General features: G+C 44.9%; 1 protein-coding gene across 1 annotated transcript in view; it reads left to right on the forward strand.

The window, feature by feature from the left end:
• LOC147109677 (eIF-2-alpha kinase GCN2-like) overlaps positions 1 to 19,295 on the forward strand; it is a 39,456-nt gene that overhangs the window by 13,000 nt on the left and 7,161 nt on the right. Inside the window, exons 2-4 of the mRNA XM_086003762.1 lie at positions 14,109 to 14,224; positions 15,959 to 16,061; positions 17,688 to 17,861. Coding sequence (XP_085859888.1) covers positions 14,109 to 14,224; positions 15,959 to 16,061; positions 17,688 to 17,861 — 393 coding nt within the window. The remainder of the gene's footprint in view (positions 1 to 14,108; positions 14,225 to 15,958; positions 16,062 to 17,687; positions 17,862 to 19,295) is intronic.

Genomic DNA, 19,295 nt, shown 5'->3' on the forward strand with positions numbered 1-19,295 from the left:
GGGTCGGAGAGGGGGACCGGGAAAGTTCGCGAACTGGGAGAGGGAAACACCAAACCCGGGGCCCCAGAAAAGCTTATTCTAAGATCAACAATACTTTACCCAAAATGAGCGAATCAGAAGATCCACAACAGCCCCGCTTCCAGATTCCCCCAACACCGCAAAAAAAGCTATAAAAGCGATCAAGCATGATCAGATGAGAGAAAAACCAGAAACTCTTTTTGCTGACTGTTACAACAATGGGACAAAAAGTAACCTCATTTTCTACTCAAATCAGCCAGCGGCTTGGATCACAGCAATAAAATCACACTATACCAATGTTAAGCTAGAAAATACCGCAAATGGGTCCATAATGAAAATTAACACACCAGGAGACAGTTCAACCACGACGGTCAACGCGTACAATACCGGAACAATATTAGTGCAAGGCAACCTCGACAAATTTGCAACGGCCTTCAGGACACTGAAAAGATTAACTAAGGGGGGAAGGAACAGCCCCAAAGTGGCCCGCACTCCCCCCAACATTGACAACTTACCAGGAGAAAATCTGCCTGGTCAGGAGGTGAACGAGCCACACAGTTCAAACCAGACACTAACCCCGGGGAACCACAGCCACACGATACAACTGACAAACCCCAGCATAACTACCAGGGAGGAAGCCACACATAGTCCCCCTACCATTCCCAGCTCACCAAGAGAAGAGCAGCCTAGCCAGGAAGTGAGTGAGCCTTCCAGGGCCGACCAGACACATACCCCGGGATCACACAGCCAGATACAACCAAAAGATAAATTTAATCAATTAGAGATAGAGATGGTTAAACTTAGAGAGGACTTCCTCAAAATGAATGACGATCAAAATCAGGAGAGGGAGAGACACAAGAGAGAGCTGAAGCTACTTGAGAACCAGGTGAATCTACTTAGGAATCAGGTGAAAGAGCTGCAGGAAAAAGAAGAGAGCCATAGAGGAGAGATAACACCATTAGACCAGCAACCAGAGGCTAGAGATAAGACAAGACAGAACCGGACGGAACGGCTGCACTCCCACACGGAACAAAAGCAACAGACACACAATACAAGGGGTGCCACACAGACCGACCAGCACACTGATTCGCAATCTTCCCCCACCACCGTGGAACCACAAGCGAGCCGCTCACAAGAGGTACGCACACACCAGACACCCCAGCCCAGCACACACACTATGAGTCCAAGCGAAAGCCACCAGACAGTAAACACAAACAAGGCTGACGTCGTAATACTCATAGACTCAAATGGGAAATTTCTATGGGAGAAAAAGCTATTCCCTAGAAGTAAAGTAGAAAAGATCTGGTGCCCAACAACAAACAGAGCCATGGGATGGCTGACCAAAGCCAGATTAGGCTCCCCCCAACACATAATAATACACACGGGCACAAATGACCTAAAGGCCCAACAGAAAGAGGTAGCAACATCGCTCAGAGCAATGATTAGGAAGGCAAGCAGTACATTTCCAAACACTAGAATCACTGTTTCCACAATATTGCCGAGAACAGACTTCAACAACAACACAATTCATGAGATAAATGCCAGCATAGCAAGAGACTGCGAATCAAACCACAACGTACACCTGGCCCAACACCCCACCCTCGATGAGGAATGTCTTTACGACCACGTCCACATCCAAAGGCAAAGAATATCGATCTTTGCTAAAGCCCTGAAGGACGTCGCTTTTAACCGGGTCCATACCCAGACTCCAAGAGGACCCCCCCCCCCCCCCCCCGACCACCAGAGATCAGCGAGGTACATATCAGGAACACTACAAAGACCACCAACACACCAACCGAGACCAGAGAGGATCCCCATGCAAAACAACAATATCAGACCTGCACCACTCCTGTCCCACAGGGGAATAGGACTGCTCCCAGCCAGACAGAGGGAGAGATGCACAGGACGTACGCAATACCTCAGACAGAAACAATCCATTAAGAGACAATAAGCAGATGTGCAGCAGCATCTACTTCCGCCTTATGGATCAAGGACTAATTAATAGAAAGAACTGTAACCAAATTGTATTAACTTTTATAGACAACTGAAGTGATCTTTTTTTTCCCACACTTAGACACGACAAACACGTACCACTCTTTAACCTATCATAGTAAAAGATCAAACTTAACATGAAATCCTTATATATTTCGACCTGGAATATCCAAGGTCTACGCTCTTCAGTGCGAGAAGTGAAGAGTAGGACCCCAGAGTTCATAGATGAAACTAAAGACCTAGATATTATCATATATTATCATTTTACAGGAAACTTGGTATAAAGGAAAAGGACACACTGGCTGTCCCCAAGGGTACACTGAGCTGGTGGTCCCCTCCAATAAATTACCAAGTGTAACCCAAGGCAGAGACTCCGGAGGCATACTGATCTGGTTTAAAACAGAACTTAAGAATTACATCAAATTTATAAAAAAGGGCGAAAACCATATGTGGCTCAAACTTGAGAGGGAGATTATCTCAAACACCCAAGATGTTTACATTTGCGCACTTTATATCCCTCCAATCGATTCCCCGTACTTTAAAGAGGACACCTTCTCCAACATGGAGGGGGAAATTATCCAATACCAGGCCCAGGGGAACGTGTTGATCTGTGGGGACCTCAATTCAAGAACGGGCGAAGAACCAGACTTCACCAATAATCAGGGAAACAATTACGTTTTCGGGAATAACCACTTTGACATCCCTTCCCTTCCATACAGGCATAACTGCGACAAGCAGTCAAATACCAACGGAAAACAGCTACTACAGCTCTGTCGAAACCTGGGTCTGTACATTGTCAATGGTAGGTTCATAGGAGACCTCCTAGGAAGATCGACCTATTGCTCACCTCTTGGCTGCAGCACAGTAGACTATATGATTACAGACTTAGACCCATTCTCTTTCAGAGCATTCACAGTCAAACCACAAACAACACTGTCAGATCACAGTCAAATTACTATGTTCCTCAAAAAGACAGAAACAAACAACATAGAAACACAACCCAGTAAACTGTACAACACCAAAAAATCGTCCAGATGGGCCAAAAACGACACGGAAAAATACCAGAAAACAATTAGCAATGCATCAACTCAAGCTCTCTTAGACACCTTTCTGGATAACATATACACTCACAATAAAGAAGGCGTAAACCGGGCAGTTATTAAACTAAACAATATTTTTGATAATTTGGCAACAAATGCAAACTTGAAAGCTCGCAAGAACAAACCCAAAACAAAAAACTATGAAAAATGGTTTGACCGAGATTGCCATAACATGAGGAAAAAACTTGGAAAAATATCAAACCAAAAACACAGACATCCAGAAAACGAGGAATTACGCCTTACTTATTGTCAGACACTAACACAATACAGAAACACACTCAGAACCAAAAAAGAGCAATATATTAAGAATACACTCAGCTCCATGGAGGAATCCATTGATTCCAATTGTTTCTGGGAAAACTTGAAAACACTACACAAAAAACAACACGACGATTTGGCCATTCAAAATGGGGACACATGGGTAAACCACTTTGAAAAATTATACCAGAAAAACACACTAAGACCAGAGCAACAACAAATATGCAAAAAACTGGAAAAGCTAGAAATGGCCATAAAAGATAACCAAAACCCGCTAGACGCCATAATAACAGAAAAAGAACTTCTTGAAAAACTCAAGGACCTGCGACCAGGAAAAGCCTGCGGGACAGACGGCATACTAAACGAGATGATTAAACACACAGACAACAAAATGAAACTGGCTATCCTAAAACTCTTCAACTTGGTTCTGAGTGTCGGTTATTTCCCTGATATCTGGAACAAAGGACTCATAACGCCCATATACAAAAGTGGGGACAAAATCGACCCAAACAACTATCGAGGCATCTGTGTAAACAGTAACCTGGGGAAGGTATTCTGTAGCATCATAAACAAAAGACTTATAAACTTCCTTGAGGAGCACAATGTCTTGAGTAAAAGCCAAATTGGATTCCTGCCAAACTATAGAACATCCGATCATATCTTCACCCTACAGACCCTAATTGACAAACACGTTCACCATAACAAAAGCAAAATCTACGCATGCTTTGTAGATTTCCAGAAGGCTTTCGACTCCATCTGGCATGACGGTTTATTCCTGAAACTTATCGAAAGCGGGGTAGGAGGGAAAACATATGATGTAATTAAATCAATGTATACAAACAACAAATGTGCAGTTAAAATTGGAGACAAACAAACAAAATACTTCCCACAGGGGCGGGGGGTGACGCAGGGCTCGCCAATCTCACCGACACTCTTTAATATTTACATAAATGGATTGGCAAAACTACTTGAACAATCTACAGCACCCGGCCTCACCCTATATGAATCCAAGGTTAAATTCCTCCTCTATGCAGACGACCTGGTTCTGCTGTCACCAACTAAAGAGGGTCTACAGCAGAACCTGGACCTGCTGGAGTCGTACTGCCAGACTTGGGCCCTGACAATAAATCCCCAAAAAACCAAAGTCCTTGTGTTCCAGCAAAGATCCAAACATCAGGGACCCAAAATAAATTTCACAGTAGGAACAACCAAAATTGAACAAACCACTAACTACACATACTTGGGCTTAAAAATCAGTTCTACGGGAAACTTCAAACTGGCTGTGAATGAACTGAAAGAGAAAGCAAGAAGGGCTTTCTATGCCATCAAAAAATCAATCCAAATAGAAATCCCAATTAGCATTTGGCTCAAAATTTTCAAATCAGTAATTGAACCAATTGCACTCTATGGCAGTGAGGTATGAGGACCGCTAACTCAACAAGAATTTGCAAAATGGGACAAACACCCAATTGAGATCCTACATGCAGAATTCTGTATAAGTATCCTCCGGACTCAAAGGAAAACAGTAAACAATGCATGCAGGGCGGAACTAGGCCAATATCCATTAATAATCACTATCCAAAAAAGAGCCACCAAATTTTGGAATCACCTACAAATGAGCAACCCCCAATGCTATCACTACGACGCCCTGAAATGCCAAGAGCTGACCATAAAGAAGAATACCCTCAGTCAACTAGTCCTGGGACTCAGTGAAGTAACTACTAACAATAACCAGCCCCAGGACAGTGACAGGGTAACACAAAGAATTCGACCCAACACAATCGTCGCTAAGCAAAAGGAAAAATATCTGACATATTGGGCAGAAACAACAAAAACCCAAAGCAAACTCAATTGCTACTTGGCCCTAAACAGACAATACAACATAGCTGATTACCTGACCATGGTAAAAGATAACAAACTGAGAAGAACCTTGACAAGGTACAGACTTAGCAAACATAGCCTAGCGATCGAAAAAGGCAGACACAGGCAGACCAGGCTGCCAAGAGAAGACAGGATATGCTCTCACTGCAGTCAGGGAGTAGTGGAGACAGAGATGCACTTCCTCACAGCCTGTGGAAAATATCAGGGCATCAGGGAGAATTTCTACCAAAAATTCTCACAAATATGCCCTGAATTCAGAAATCTGAATAACAACCAAAAACTCCCATTCCTACTGGGAGAGGAGAGAAGCTGTGTAACACTGGCGGCACACTATGTTACAGCTTGCCATGAACAGAGGGACAACCAGTAAACTAAGAAAAGAATATATATAAACAATGCGAATGTATATTTATACACTCAGGGATATACCTGTTTATACACTGTATGAATAGAACTGCGTTTATGTGCTCAACCATAAATGTATTTTGATGCTTTGGCAACATAAGATGTAACTTATCATGCCAATAAAGCGATTTGAATTGTGAATTGTGAATTGGGTGAGAGGGGGGGGGAGAGGTGAGGAACGGCGGGGGCGAGGGAGGAGGTGGGGGAGGGGGGGGAGAGGTGAGGAACGGGGGTGAGAGGAGAGGAGGGGGAGGGGTGAGGAGGGGGGTGGTGAGGAGGGGAGGGAGTGAGGAAGAGTGAGGAGGGGAGGGGAGGTGAGAGGGGACCAAGACCCGTGGAAGGTGAGAGGGAAATGGGGGTGAGGAGGATGGGAGGGGATGTGGTGCAGGAAGGTGCTCCTTCTGAAGATAAACTTTGCTGAAGTGAGCTAATGATGAGGATGGAATTAGGGAAGGTAAACTGGAAAAAACTGTTGACCAACAGTGAAATAGAACAGCAGTTGGAAATATTTAAAGAGTAATCAATAGTGTTCAGGAGAAATATATTCAACAACAAGCTAGCCAATAATGAGGCGCCATGGATGAATAAAGAAATAAGGGTAAAATTGAATCTAAAGAAAAAGGCATACACTAAGCACATACAATAAACGAGAGGATGACAAAAGGGATTACGAAGAGGTTAGGAAAGATGTGAAAAATCAATTAGGAAGGCAAAGAGGAACAATGAAATGATCAAAGAATATAAAAAGAAATAAAATATTCTATAGACATATCAATAAAAAAGGAATATTAAGACAGTAAGGTTGGGGATGGCATTAAATGGGAAATTACAGATGCGTGCAATAAGGGCACAGCAGTTATCATGGGTGACTTTAATCTACATATAGATTGGGCTAACCAAATTAGTAACAATACTGTGGAGGAGGATTTCCTAGAGTGTATACGGGATGGTTTCCTGGACCAACTAGAGATCAGGCCATCTTAGACTGGGTATTATGTAATGAGAAAGGATTAATTAGCAATCTTGTTGTGCGAGGCCCCTTGGGGAGGAGCGATCATAATATGATAGAATTCTTTATTAAAATGGAGAGTGAAGTAGTTGACTCAGACTAGGGTCCTGAATTTAAATAAAGGAAACTACGATGGTATGAGGTACGAGTTGGCTAGGATGGCTTGGGGAATGTTACTTGAAGGGTTGACGGTGGATAGGCAATGGCAAACATTTAAAGATCGCATGGATGAACTACAGAATTTGTTCATCCTTGTTTAGCATAAAATAAAACAAAAAAGGTGACTCAACTATGGTTAACAAGGGAAATTAGGGATAGCATAAGATCCAAGGAGAGGACACATAATTTGGCCAGAAAAAGCAGTAAACCTGAGGATTGGGAGCAGTTTAGGATTCAGCAAAGAAGGACAAAGGGGTTAATTAAGAGGGGGAAATAGATTGAGAGTAAGCTTGCAGGGAACATAAAAACTGACTGTAGATATGTGAAGAGAAAAAGATTGGTGAAGTCAAGCGTAGGTCCCTTGCAGTCAGAATCACGGGAATTTATAATGGGGAACAAAGAAATGGCAGACCAATTAAATACATACTTTGGTTCTGTCTTCACAAAGGAGGACACAAATTACCTCCCAGAGATGTCGGGGAACATAGGGTCTAATGAGAGGGAGAAATTGAATGAAATCAGTATTTGTAGGGAAATGGTGTTAGGGAAATTGACGGGATTGAAGGCCGATAAATCCCCAGGGCCTGATAATCTACATCACTCCTAGGGTAATTAAGGAAGTGGCCCTAGAAATAGTAGATGCATTGCTAGTCATCTTCCAAAATTCTATAGACTATGGAACAGTTCCCATGGATTGGAGGATAGCTAATGTTACTCCACTATTTAAAAAAGGTGGTAGAGAGAAAACGGGGAATTATAGACCGGTAAGCCTGACATCGGTAGTGGGGAAAATGCTAGAGTCCATTATAAAAGATGTAATAGCAGAGCACTTGGAAAACAGTGACAGGATTGGACAAAGTCAACATGGATTTACAAAAGGTAAATCATGCTTGACTAATCTACTGGAATTTTTTGAGGATGTAACTGGTAGAATCGATAAGGGAGAACCAGTGGATGTGGTGTATTTGGACTTTCAGAAGGCTTTCGATAAGGTCCTGCATAAGAGATTAGCGTGTAAAGTTAGAGCACATGGGATTGGGGGTAAGGTACTGTCTTGGATAGAGAACTGGTTGGCAGACAGGAAGCAAAGAGTTGGAATAAACGGGCCTTTTTCCGAGTGGCAGGCAGTGACTAGTGGGGTACCGCAGGGATCGGTGCTTGGACCCCAGCTATTCACAATATATATAAATGATCTAGACGAGGGAACTAGATGTAATATCTCCAAGTTTGCCGATGTCACAAAGCTGGGTGAGCGTGTGCGCTGTGAGGAGGATGCCGAGAAACTCGAGTATGATTTGGACAGGTTGGGTAATTGGGCAGATGCATGGCAAATGCAGTATAATGTGGATAAATGCGAGGTTATCCACTTCGGTGGCAAAAACAGGAAGACAGATTATTATCTGAACGGCAATAGATTGGGAAAAGGGGAAGTGCAACGAGACCTGGGTGTCCTTGTGCACAAGTCGCTGAAGGTAATCATGCAGGTGCAGCAGGCGGTTAAGAAGGCAGATGGTATGTTTGCCTTCATAGCGCGAGGATTCGCGTACAGGAGCAAGGATGTCTTGCTGCAGTTGTACAGGGCCTTGGTGAGACCACACCTTGAGTATTGTGTGCAGTTTTGGTCGCCTTATCTGAGGAAGGATGTTCTTGCCATGGAGAGAGTGCAGCGAAGATTCACCAGACTGATACCTGGGATGGCAGGAATGACGTATGAGGAGAGATTAGGTCGATTAGGCTTATATTTGCTAGAGTTTAGAAGAATGAGAGGGGATCTCATTGAAACTTATAAAATTCTGACAGGACTGGACAGACTAGATGCAGGAAGGATGTTCCCGAAGGTTGGGGTGTCCAGAACCAGGGGTCACAGTTTAAGGATAAGGGGTAAGCCATTTAGGACTGAGATGAGGAGGAATTTCTTCACCCAGAGGGTGGTGAACCTGTGGAATTCTCTACCACAAAAGGCAGTTTAGGCCAATTCATTAAATATATTGAAGAAAGAGTTAGATATATTTCTTAAGGCTAAAGGGAATCAAGGGATATGGGGAGAAAGCAGGGACAGGTACCGAATTTGGATGATCAGCCATGATCTCATTAAATGGTGGAACAGGCTTGAGGGGCTGAATGGCCTACTCCTGTTCCTATCTTCTATGTTTCTATAGGGATAGGACCACTATGGGATGCACAAGACAAATGGTATGTTGGCCTTCATTGCAAGAGGATTTGAGTACAGGAGCAAGGATGTCTTACTACAGTTATACAGGGCCTTGCATAGAGGGAGTGCAGCGAAGGTTCACCAGACTGATTCCTGGGATGGCAAGACTGTCATATGAGGAGAGTTTAGGTCGACTAGGCCTGTATTCACTAGAGTTTAGAAGAATGAGAGGGGATCTCATTGAAACGTATAAAATTGTGACCGGGCTAGTCAGACTGGATGCAGGGAGGATGTTTTCCCCTGGTTGGGGAATGTAGAACGAGGGGTCACAGTCTCAGAATATGGGGTAGGACATTTAGGACTGAGATGGGGAGAAATTTCTTCACTCAGAGGGTGGTGAACCTGTGGAATTCTCTACCACGGAAGGCTGTGGAGGCCAAGCCACTGAATATATTTAAGAAGGAGATAGATAGATTTCTAGACACAAAAGGCATCAAGGGATATGGGGAGAGAACGGGAACATGGTATTGAGATAGAGTATCAGCCATGATCATGTTGAATGGTGGAGCAGGCTCGAAGGGCCGAATGGCCTACTCCTGCTCCTATTTTTCTATGTTTTCTACTATTCTATAAACTCACAGGTAATGACAGAAATATTGAAGAGTTACTTTGTCTCAGTTTTTACCAGGCTGGGGCTCTTTTCTCCAGAAAAGTGAAGACTGAGAGTCTTTAAAATTATGAAGGGGTTCGATAGGGTAGACGCAGAGAGGATGTTTCTACTTGTGGGGGAGTCCAAAACTAGGGGTCATAAATGTAAGATGGTAATAAATCCAATAAGGAATTCAGGAGCAACTTCTTTATCCAGAATGTGGAACTCGCTACCACAAGGAGCAGTTGAGTCGAACAGCATGGATGCATTTAAGGGGAAGCTAGATAAACACACGAGGGAGAAAGGAATAGAAGAATATGTTGTTATGGTGAGATGGAGCAAGGTGGGAGAGAAGGCCTGTTTCTATGCTGTAAAATTTTATGTAATCCTGTCATTCCATGGTTAGGCGTTTTCAGTTACCATAAACCCATTGCCCCAGTCATAGTTCCTTTCCCTTGATTGTCATCCACTGAACTCCCAAGTGGGAGGTGCTTGCATGTGGATGTTGGGTGAGGACTGGGCCAGGCTCGGCTGTGATGCCTCTGATGGTCGAATAGCCCACCCGAGCACAGTTGAATGCCAACCAGTTCATCAGTCTTTACCGAGGTTTTTTTTAGTCCTGGTTGCAATGGTGAAAATCTTGGTAATTATACCTTCTGCTCTCAGCGGAACTGAGTTGAGCTACGGCTGTTGCTGTGCTGTGACTTAGGCATTGAATCAGGACACGACACACCCAGCCCAGTCAACCCTGCAAAGTCCTCCTCGCTAACATCTGGTACCACTGAGAGCTGTCCCAGAGACTAATCAAGCAATAGCTCGATATAGGTATAATTCTGACAGTGTGTCTATCGGCCAATGGCCCAGACTCTTCCATCACTATTCCGGCACAGACACGATGGGCCGAATGGCCTCCTTGTGTGCCATATATTTCTATGATTCTTCCCTGGATATGTCCTGTTCAACCCAGGGGACCAACCCTGGTTTAATGAGGAATGTAGAAGAGTATGGCAGGAGCAACATCAGGCGTACCTGAAAATGAGTTGCCAACCTGGTGAAGCTACCACACAGGACTACATGCATGTGAAACAGTTAAAGCAGAATGCTATAGACAAAGTTCCTCTACTCCCTCTTCACCCACGACTGTGTGGCTGTTCATGGTTCCAACACCATCATCAAGTTTGCGGATGATACCACGGTAGTAGGCCAGATCACCAACAACGATGAGTCAGCCTACAGGGAGGAGGTCCAGCATCTCGTGAAGTGGTGCGCCGATAACAACCTGGCCCTTAACATCAAGAAAACCAAAGAAATCATTGTGGACTTCAGGAAGTCTAAAGGCGGAAGTCACACCCCCATCCACATCAATGGGGCTGTGTTGGAAAGGGTGGACAGCTTTAAGTTCCTCGGAGTCCACATCACGGATGACCTCTCCTGGTCCCTCGATACCTCCTCTCTGGTGAAGAAGACCCAGCAGCGCCTATATTTCCTAAGGAGGCTGAAGGGGTGTAACCTGTCACCCCTGATCCTCTCTAACTTTTACCGCTGCACAATAGAGAGCATCCTGATGAACTGTATCACAGTATGGTATGGCAGCTGTAGCTACTATGACCGGAAAGTCCTGCAGCGGGTAGTCAAAACTGCCCAACGCATTACCGGCACCCGGCTACCGACCATAGAGCACGTATACCAGAAACGCTGTTTACGGAGGTCACGGTCCATCATCAAAGACCCTACCCACCCCAGCCACAGTCTGTTCACCCTCCTGCCATCTGGGAGACGCTACAGATGCATTCGCACCCGTACGACCAGATTTAGGAACAGCTTCTTTCCCAGGGCTGTCATCCTACTGAACTCCACAAATAAACTCTAAAGCCTGCACATCTGCCAATGCACTTTATTATGGTTATGTTTATGTTAATGTATTACAAGCCAAATGTATGTTGAATGTTTAAATGTCTTAATCTAAATGTACACTCTCGGGAGCCGCAAGCCTACATTTCGTTGTACTGCACTTGTGCACTAACAATGACAATAAAGTTGATTTGATTTGATTTTGATTTGAAATGGATCAGGTCAAAGCTCTGTAATCCTGCCACACCCAGTCGTGAGTTGTTGTGGACAATTAAGCAACTAATGGGAGGAGGAGGAGGCTCCATGAACATTGTCATCCTCAACGATGGCGGAGCTCAGCACATGAGTGCAAAAGATGAGGGTAAAGCATTTGTAACCATCTTCAGCCAGAACTGCCGAGTCGATGATCCTTTTCGGCCTCCTCCTGAGGTCCCCAGTCTTCAGCCAGTTCGATTCACACCATGTGGTATCAAGTAACGGCTGAGTGCAGTAGACACAGCCAAGGCTATGGGCCCAAATAACATCTCGGCTCCTGTGCTCCAGAACTAGCCGTGTCCCTAACTAAGCTGTTCCAGTACAGCTACAACACTGGCATTTACCCGATAAGTGGCAAGTAACATTAGCACTACACAAGTGTCAGGCAATGACCATTTCCATTAAGGGAGAGCCCAACCACCTTCACTTGACATTCAATGGCATTACTATAACCGAGTCCACCACCATCAACATCCTGGGGGGGGAGGGGGTCAACATTGACCAGAAATACAACTGGAACAACCACATAAATGCTGTGGCTACTGGAGAAGGTGAGAGTCTGGGTATTCTGCAGTAGGTGGCTCACGCCCTGATTCCCCAAAGTCTCTGATCCACCTACACTGCACAAGTCAGGAGTGTGATGGAATACTCTCCATTAGCCTGGATGGGCGTAGCTACAACAACACTCGAAGCTCGACACCATCCAGGACAAAGCAGTCAACTTGATCGGCACCTCATCCACCAGTTTAAATATCCACTCCCTTCACAACCGGCGTACCTAGGTTGTAGTGTGTACTATCTGCAGGATGCACTGAAGCAAGTCGCCCGGGCTTCTTTGGCAGCACCTCCTAACACTTGACCTTCACCACCGAGAAGGTCAAGGGCTTGCAGGTGCTTTGGAACATCACCACCACCAAATTCCCCTCCATGTCACATACGATCCTGATTTGGACATATATCGCTGCCCCTTCATTGTTGTTGGATCAAATTCCTGGAACTCCCTACCTAACCGCACTGTGGGAGTACCTTCACCACATGGACTGCAGCGGTTCAAGATGGTCCACCACCTTAAGGGCAACTGGGAATGGGCAATAAATGCTGGCCTTGCTAGCGGCGCCCACATCCCGAAGAATTATTTTCAAAAAGACTGCTTCCCCGGTATTTCGGAAAGGAGGCAGTTTAAGAAGGAAGAAAAAACTTGCAATTAAAAAATGTATTTCATATCCTGATATCTCAAAAAAGCTTCACAGCTAACAAATTGATTTTGAAATGCATTCACCTGATTTAGAGGCAAACTTGGCAGCCAATTTGTGGACAGATAGGTCCCACAAACCGCAATGACAAATGACTAATCTGTTTTTTTTGTATGGTTGAGAGACAAATGTTTGCTAGGACACTGGGAAAACTCCCTGCTCTTCAAAAATATGCTATGGAATCTTTTACATCCACCTGAACAGACAGGTACAGCCTCGGTGTAAAGTCTCATCTGAAACATGGCACCTCTGGCAATGGAGCACTCTCTTAGTACTAGTCTGCGCTGACAGCCTAGATTATGTACTCAAGTCCCTGGAGTGGGGTTTGAATCCAGAACCTTCTAAGTCAGAGGCAAGAATGCTACCAACAGAGTCAATCTGACACTATATGTTTTGTCTCCAGCGGAGTTCTATTTCTTATAACCTGGCAGGAATGACGTATGAGGAGAGATTGGGTCGATTGGGCTTGTACTCGCTGGAGTTTAGAAGAATGAGAGGGGATCTCATTGAAACTTATAAAATTCTGACAGGACTGGACAGACTAGATGCAGGAAGGATGTTCCCGATGGTCGGGGAGTCCAGAACCAGGGGTCACAGTCTAAGGATAAGGGGTAGGCCATTTAGGACAGAAATGAGGAGGAATTTCTTCACCCAGAGAGTGGTGAACCTGTGGAATTCTCTACCACAGAAGGCAGTAGAGGCCAATACATTAAATATATTCAAGGAGTTGGATATATTTCTTAAGGCTAAAGGGATCAAGGGGTATGGGGAGAAAGCAGGGACCGGGTACTGAATTTGGATGATCAGTCATGATCGCATTGAATGGCAGAGCAGGCTCGAGGGGCCGAATGGCCTACTTCTGCTCCTATCTTCTATGTTTCTATGTAACCTTCCTCTTGGGCTAGCCTGAAATCCAGGTCTGCTGCAGTAATGAGCAGAATGATCCCATTCATCATTCTGCAGCACAAAATGGCTATCTCAATTAGTGGTCATTGCAATCCAGACAGTCTACATACATGTACCATGCAATGGTCCAGTTGTCTTCGTTAGTTAGCTGGCAGTAGAATTTCCCCCTTTTGCTTATATTGCTGAATCTTGATAACCTGAATCATTGTTTCTGTTCCAGGTAAAACGCCTCCCAGAGATCTGTATTGTGCTGCACCCTCAGGGATTGATCAGGGTTGAAGATAGCCACGTTGCAGTGGATTTACATGTTAATTACCCGGCCAGCTACCCAGATATGTGAGTACCCGATCCTTACTGTGGCAGACCTTCTGAATTTGGCTGGGATCGCGCATACAGTCGGCAGGCTGTGCAATCGAGCCACAGCACCTGGCTTTGCACTCACTGTTCAGTGCATAGAAGTTGTACGCCAGTCAAGCTGTCCAGGGAGTGGTGGCCATGAGATACAAAAAAAACAAGTAAAAATGTTAATAAAGTAAATGGGAAACAAAAATTCAATGGAGCTGTGCTTACATTAATGCAAGATGTCTGACAAATAAGGTGTGTCATCTGGAAGATCTTTCAGGGGGTGATATACTGGGCATCATTAGCTTTACAAAGACATGGGGCCGTAATTTGTGGCCCCTACGGGTGCGTACGAGCTACGCATGTGCTAAAACCCGGAACTTACAATCTGTCAAGCATCTTCTTGACAGATCATTTGTATCCCCAGGAAAAGGGCATCCGCGGGCGGAGAGTTGGGCTATTTGCCCAACTTTTGACATTGTATCTCAGGAAGGTTGAATTGGCCTTAGAGGGTGTACAGTGCAGATTCACCAGAATTAATCCAGGGCTTAATGGGTTAAACTATGAGGACAGGTTGCCCAACGAATGCCCGTGAAATTCTTATGCCTGGTAAAAGCAGGCATGCGAGCTGCTTTTACCAGCGTAAGAGTTTTAAAAAACAGAAAAATAAAATTTTGTCACTCATTTGTACATTTAAAAACTTGTTAAATAAGGTCAATTTATTTTTAGCCCCTTGAAAACATGTAAATTTATTCAAAAATTAATTTAAATTTTAATTAATTTTAAATATTTTTTTCATTTATTTGATGTCTAGGTGTATTTTTGGGGGTATTTCCATTCATGCTTATGGGGTTTCTGTACACACGTCCCCATAAGAATGAATGGAGATCCCCTTCTGTCATGAATGGACATCCCCTTCTGGATAAGGGGTAGGCCACTTAGGACAGAGATGAGGAGGAATTTCTTCACCCAGAGAGTGGTGAACCTGTGGAATTCTCTGCCACAGAAGGCAGTAGAGGCCAATTCATTAAATATATTCAGGAAGGAGTTAGATATATTTCTTAAGGCTAAAGGGATCAAGGGATATGGGGAGAAAGCAGGGACAGGGTACTGAGTTTGGATGATCTGCCATGATCTCATTGAATGGCGGAGCTGGCTCGAGGGGCCGAATGGCCTGCTCCTATCTTCTATGTTTCTATTTGTTGGTCTGGCCCACGTGATCCCAGGGCCGCTTGCGATCCGCCTGCACCCCTGAGATACGTGGGCCTCTTCCCGCGGAGAGGCTCAGGACCACGAATCTCTGTACCTCCCGGACCACCAGGTAGGTACGGATTTTATTTGCGGATCTCAATAACTTGAAGCAGAATTAATAGATGGTTACAGAGGTGAACAATTACTGTTATAGACCTCACAGACCAGGTGAAAGTCTTGATCTAGAACTGCAGAATGAGATAAGGAAGACCATTAGTCAGGAACCAACGATAGTAGTTGTAGATTTTAACTCCAGCAAACAAAGTCTTTGGTCAAAGGGGAAGGGGAGGCAACTGGTGAGGAAAAATACTAATAAAATGACAATCCCAGTAGCAGTGACATTTTTGATATGGGCCTTTGTCACGCTTGGCAATGAGTTGGTGAAATGCACCATCACCGATTTGAAGCAAAGGCCTGCTTGGTGCACCGTGTTCTGACTGGTCCTGTGCTAACACTGCTCCATTGTCATTCCCACAGACCTCCAGAAATCGAGCTGAAGAGAGTGAGAGGCCTGTCTAATGAAAAACGGAACCGGTTGCAGGCAGAGCTGGTGAAACTAGCCAAAGATCACTGTGGAGAGGTGAGGAAATTAGGAAATGCCAAGAGTCTGACTTAACCTGAACTCAATATTACACAGTACAGTGTTTGCCCCTTTATACAGCACACAGGGTATTTCCAGCTGTTTTAACACTCACCTGTATTGTATCATTTTGTCCTGTGTGGGTACCTTGGGGCTCTGCTTCAGTCCACACAAGGTGGTAACTTGCTATTGGTACAAACCCTCAACCTGTTGGGGCTGCAATGAACTGTGTCGTCCAAAACAATTTAACTTGCGAAGGCGCTCATCAAGGGCTAGCGATGTGGCAGCATGTAACTGCTGCTGAATGTGACCGCACTCTAGCTTGCCAGCAACCTGACTGCCCTTGCACAGTTAACTGTGGAGCAATGACAAGTGATGATGTGTCTCTTCCAATGCTGTTCAGAGAAGCACTGTCGTATTTCAATGTAGTGCATGCTTCAGTTGCATTATAAACCTTTAAGCGAATCCAATCTTTTTGCTTTTGGGAAGTGCTAGCCAGAGGCCAGTTGCCTTCCCCAAGAGAGGGTCACCCCCTTGCCATTTTTGGGCACTTACCGTTAATGCTGGCAGAGGCCCAGGAGCAAGTTGCTCCCCTGCCGCCTTGACCTCTGTGGCACAGAGAGGCCAAATTGGGGAAGGGTGGGGTGGCAGGCCATTATATCATCGAAAGCATCACCGCTAAATCCTACACCCAACATCCGTACGTGCACTTTCCAGGAGGGCTCCCATAATTGTATGGTGATGAGCTTATAAATGTAAGTTTTTCCCAGTACATCAGTATGTGACCGAGCCTAGGGCCATTTCTGCTTTTCATACTGGCATGGAGAGAGCACGCGACAGCTGTGCGAGCAGTTTGTGTGACCTGGTTCACACTGTTATTGATGCGTTTTTAAATAGTTCGCAATTATTGGATCATGCTATACTCATTTTGTGGAATTCTGTCAGTTATGGACCCCCTTTCCCCAGCTAACACTGAACTGCTGAGGGGGCAAATAGTCATCTGCTCCCAGGCCTTTACTGATAAATCACCAATCCTGTAATTCCTATTGGATGAGTACCAGTGCTTTAAATACTTAAGTAAAAAAAAAAAATCCACAAACCAGATAAAACAAAGGGATGTTGAAGTAGTTTTTTTTCACCCAATTTTCTCCCTTCCAGTCATTGACTGGTGATGGAATACAAGTTTGGGGATGGGAGGGAATGAGGAACGTGCTTCGTCCAAGTAGAAATTCTTTGCATACAAGCTCACTGTGTGCCCTGCAGACCATTTAACTGGACAAGGGTTCACAGCTGAGCCTCTGTCTGTCCTTGCCCAACAACTGTGCGTTTGCACTTTCCAACAGGGGTCACTGGAAAGCGATCCAGCAACTTGGCCAATTTCTTTCCCCATCCTAGCATGGGGAGTTGAGACCATCGCCCTAGCTGCAATCATGCCTGAGACCGACTACCTCAGCGTAGTCCAGGTACTTGGCACAACACCAGGTGGGGCATTCACACAATAGGCCTTCGTGGGACATGATTCTTTTTAAGTGCTGTGTTGTTTAAAATAGCCGTGGCAGCTCTAGCGCTCTCCCTGAGGAAGGGGCTGCTCGTTGTAACCCTGTGTTGCGGTGTTTCTCGTGGTAGGTGGTGATATTCCTCTTGGCGGATCATGTGCAGACATTTCTCAGTGAAAACAACATCCCTCCCTCCAAGTCCTTCTATGAGGAAATGCTGAAGAGCCAACAGGAGCAGCAGCAGCGGCTAGCACAGGAGGAAGAGCGCAGGATGGAACAGAAAAAGAAACGCGAAGAGAAAACGGTGCGTGATGCATGATCTGTTCCACCTCCTCCTTTATCTTCTCATCGTTTTAGTATTTTTCCTTTGCTGTGTGATAACTGCACATAGGTTCGTGCCATATGCTTTATTTCCTTTCCTGACTGTGCTGACTCATGCTGGCAGCAGGTTCCACAGGCACTTGGGAGTCTTCACCCAAGTGGCCATTCTTCAGGGCAGCTTGATGGTCATTATGGTGAATTGCAGTGAAGCCAGATTACAACCTCACCTGATGTCCACATACATACTCACTTTCTGACAGGACTTGCTGGATAGCAATTAGGAACAGGAACCCTGGCTGAGCTCCCACTCATCCTCTTTAGCTCAGGTGTGCTGCCACCTTGGGTGAGGAGAGCTGTTTCAGCAAAGCCTAGACTATGGGACTATCTAAGTCAATTGCAGACTGGGTGTACCATCTAAATATGTTTACAATGAAATAAGAGGAATATTCAGGAATTGGTATTATTGGAATAAACTAGTGCTCCTCTTTTGATACAGTCTTGTGTTCTCATTGTGGCTTCAGCTGGTCCCCACCTTGAAACTGGGAATGTGAAAATTAGTTACATAGAGAGTTGTGAGGCTGTGGAATTCACTTCCAGGGTTAGTGGTTGAGGCAGAAACTATATCAACATTAAAGTTTAGATTGGATAGGTAGATGAAGGAAAGGGGGTTGAAGGGGGAATATAGGTTCAGGGTGGGTAAATGTGATTAGAACTATTTGCTTATGTGGAGGGTAAACAGTGCCACCAACTGGTTGGGCCGAATGGCCTGTTTTCGTGGAGTTTGAGGTCCCAGTTTCAAGGTGGGGGCCTCAAACTCCATGGATTTAAATTATTAAGTAACCCATTCCAATTTAAAGGCACGTTGAGATAAATCACCGTACTTGATTCAGTCCTGCTGACAACAACCTCACACTAAGAGCGGGACAGGACCCAGAATAGAACTGTGGAAATTTGATGCACTGAACAGAGTTGAGAGAGTACTGATGATGATTTGGGAAATTGACTTTCTATATTTCTTTGGTTCAGGCATAGCGTGACTGGTGAAGGGTGGCGAATGGGTGGAGGGTGTATTGCCCCACCACCACCCCTGCCCCCCAGAATTTTTAAGTATGGGTTATGTTCCACTCTCTTCTCCCTCTTCCCCACCCCCAATCTCCTGCTCAAAATCCACGACTTGCCCTTAATATCCCCAACTCTTCCCTTCCCTTCCTTGACTTCTCAATTGCCATCTCTAGAGATAGATTGTCCACTGATACCTACTACAAGACCACAAATACAACCCTGAGCTTCCGTTCACTTGCCACTTTAATTCTTCGTCCTACTCTCACTTGGACCTCTGACCTTAGCCTCCTACACTATTCTAATGAAGATCAATGCAAGATCAAGGAACAGCACCTCCTCTTTCTACCAGTCAATT

This window comes from Somniosus microcephalus, chromosome 12, assembly GCF_052327205.1.
Source record: "Somniosus microcephalus isolate GS21.2 chromosome 12, FLI_Smic_1.0, whole genome shotgun sequence".
Taxonomy (NCBI): domain Eukaryota; kingdom Metazoa; phylum Chordata; class Chondrichthyes; order Squaliformes; family Somniosidae; genus Somniosus; species Somniosus microcephalus.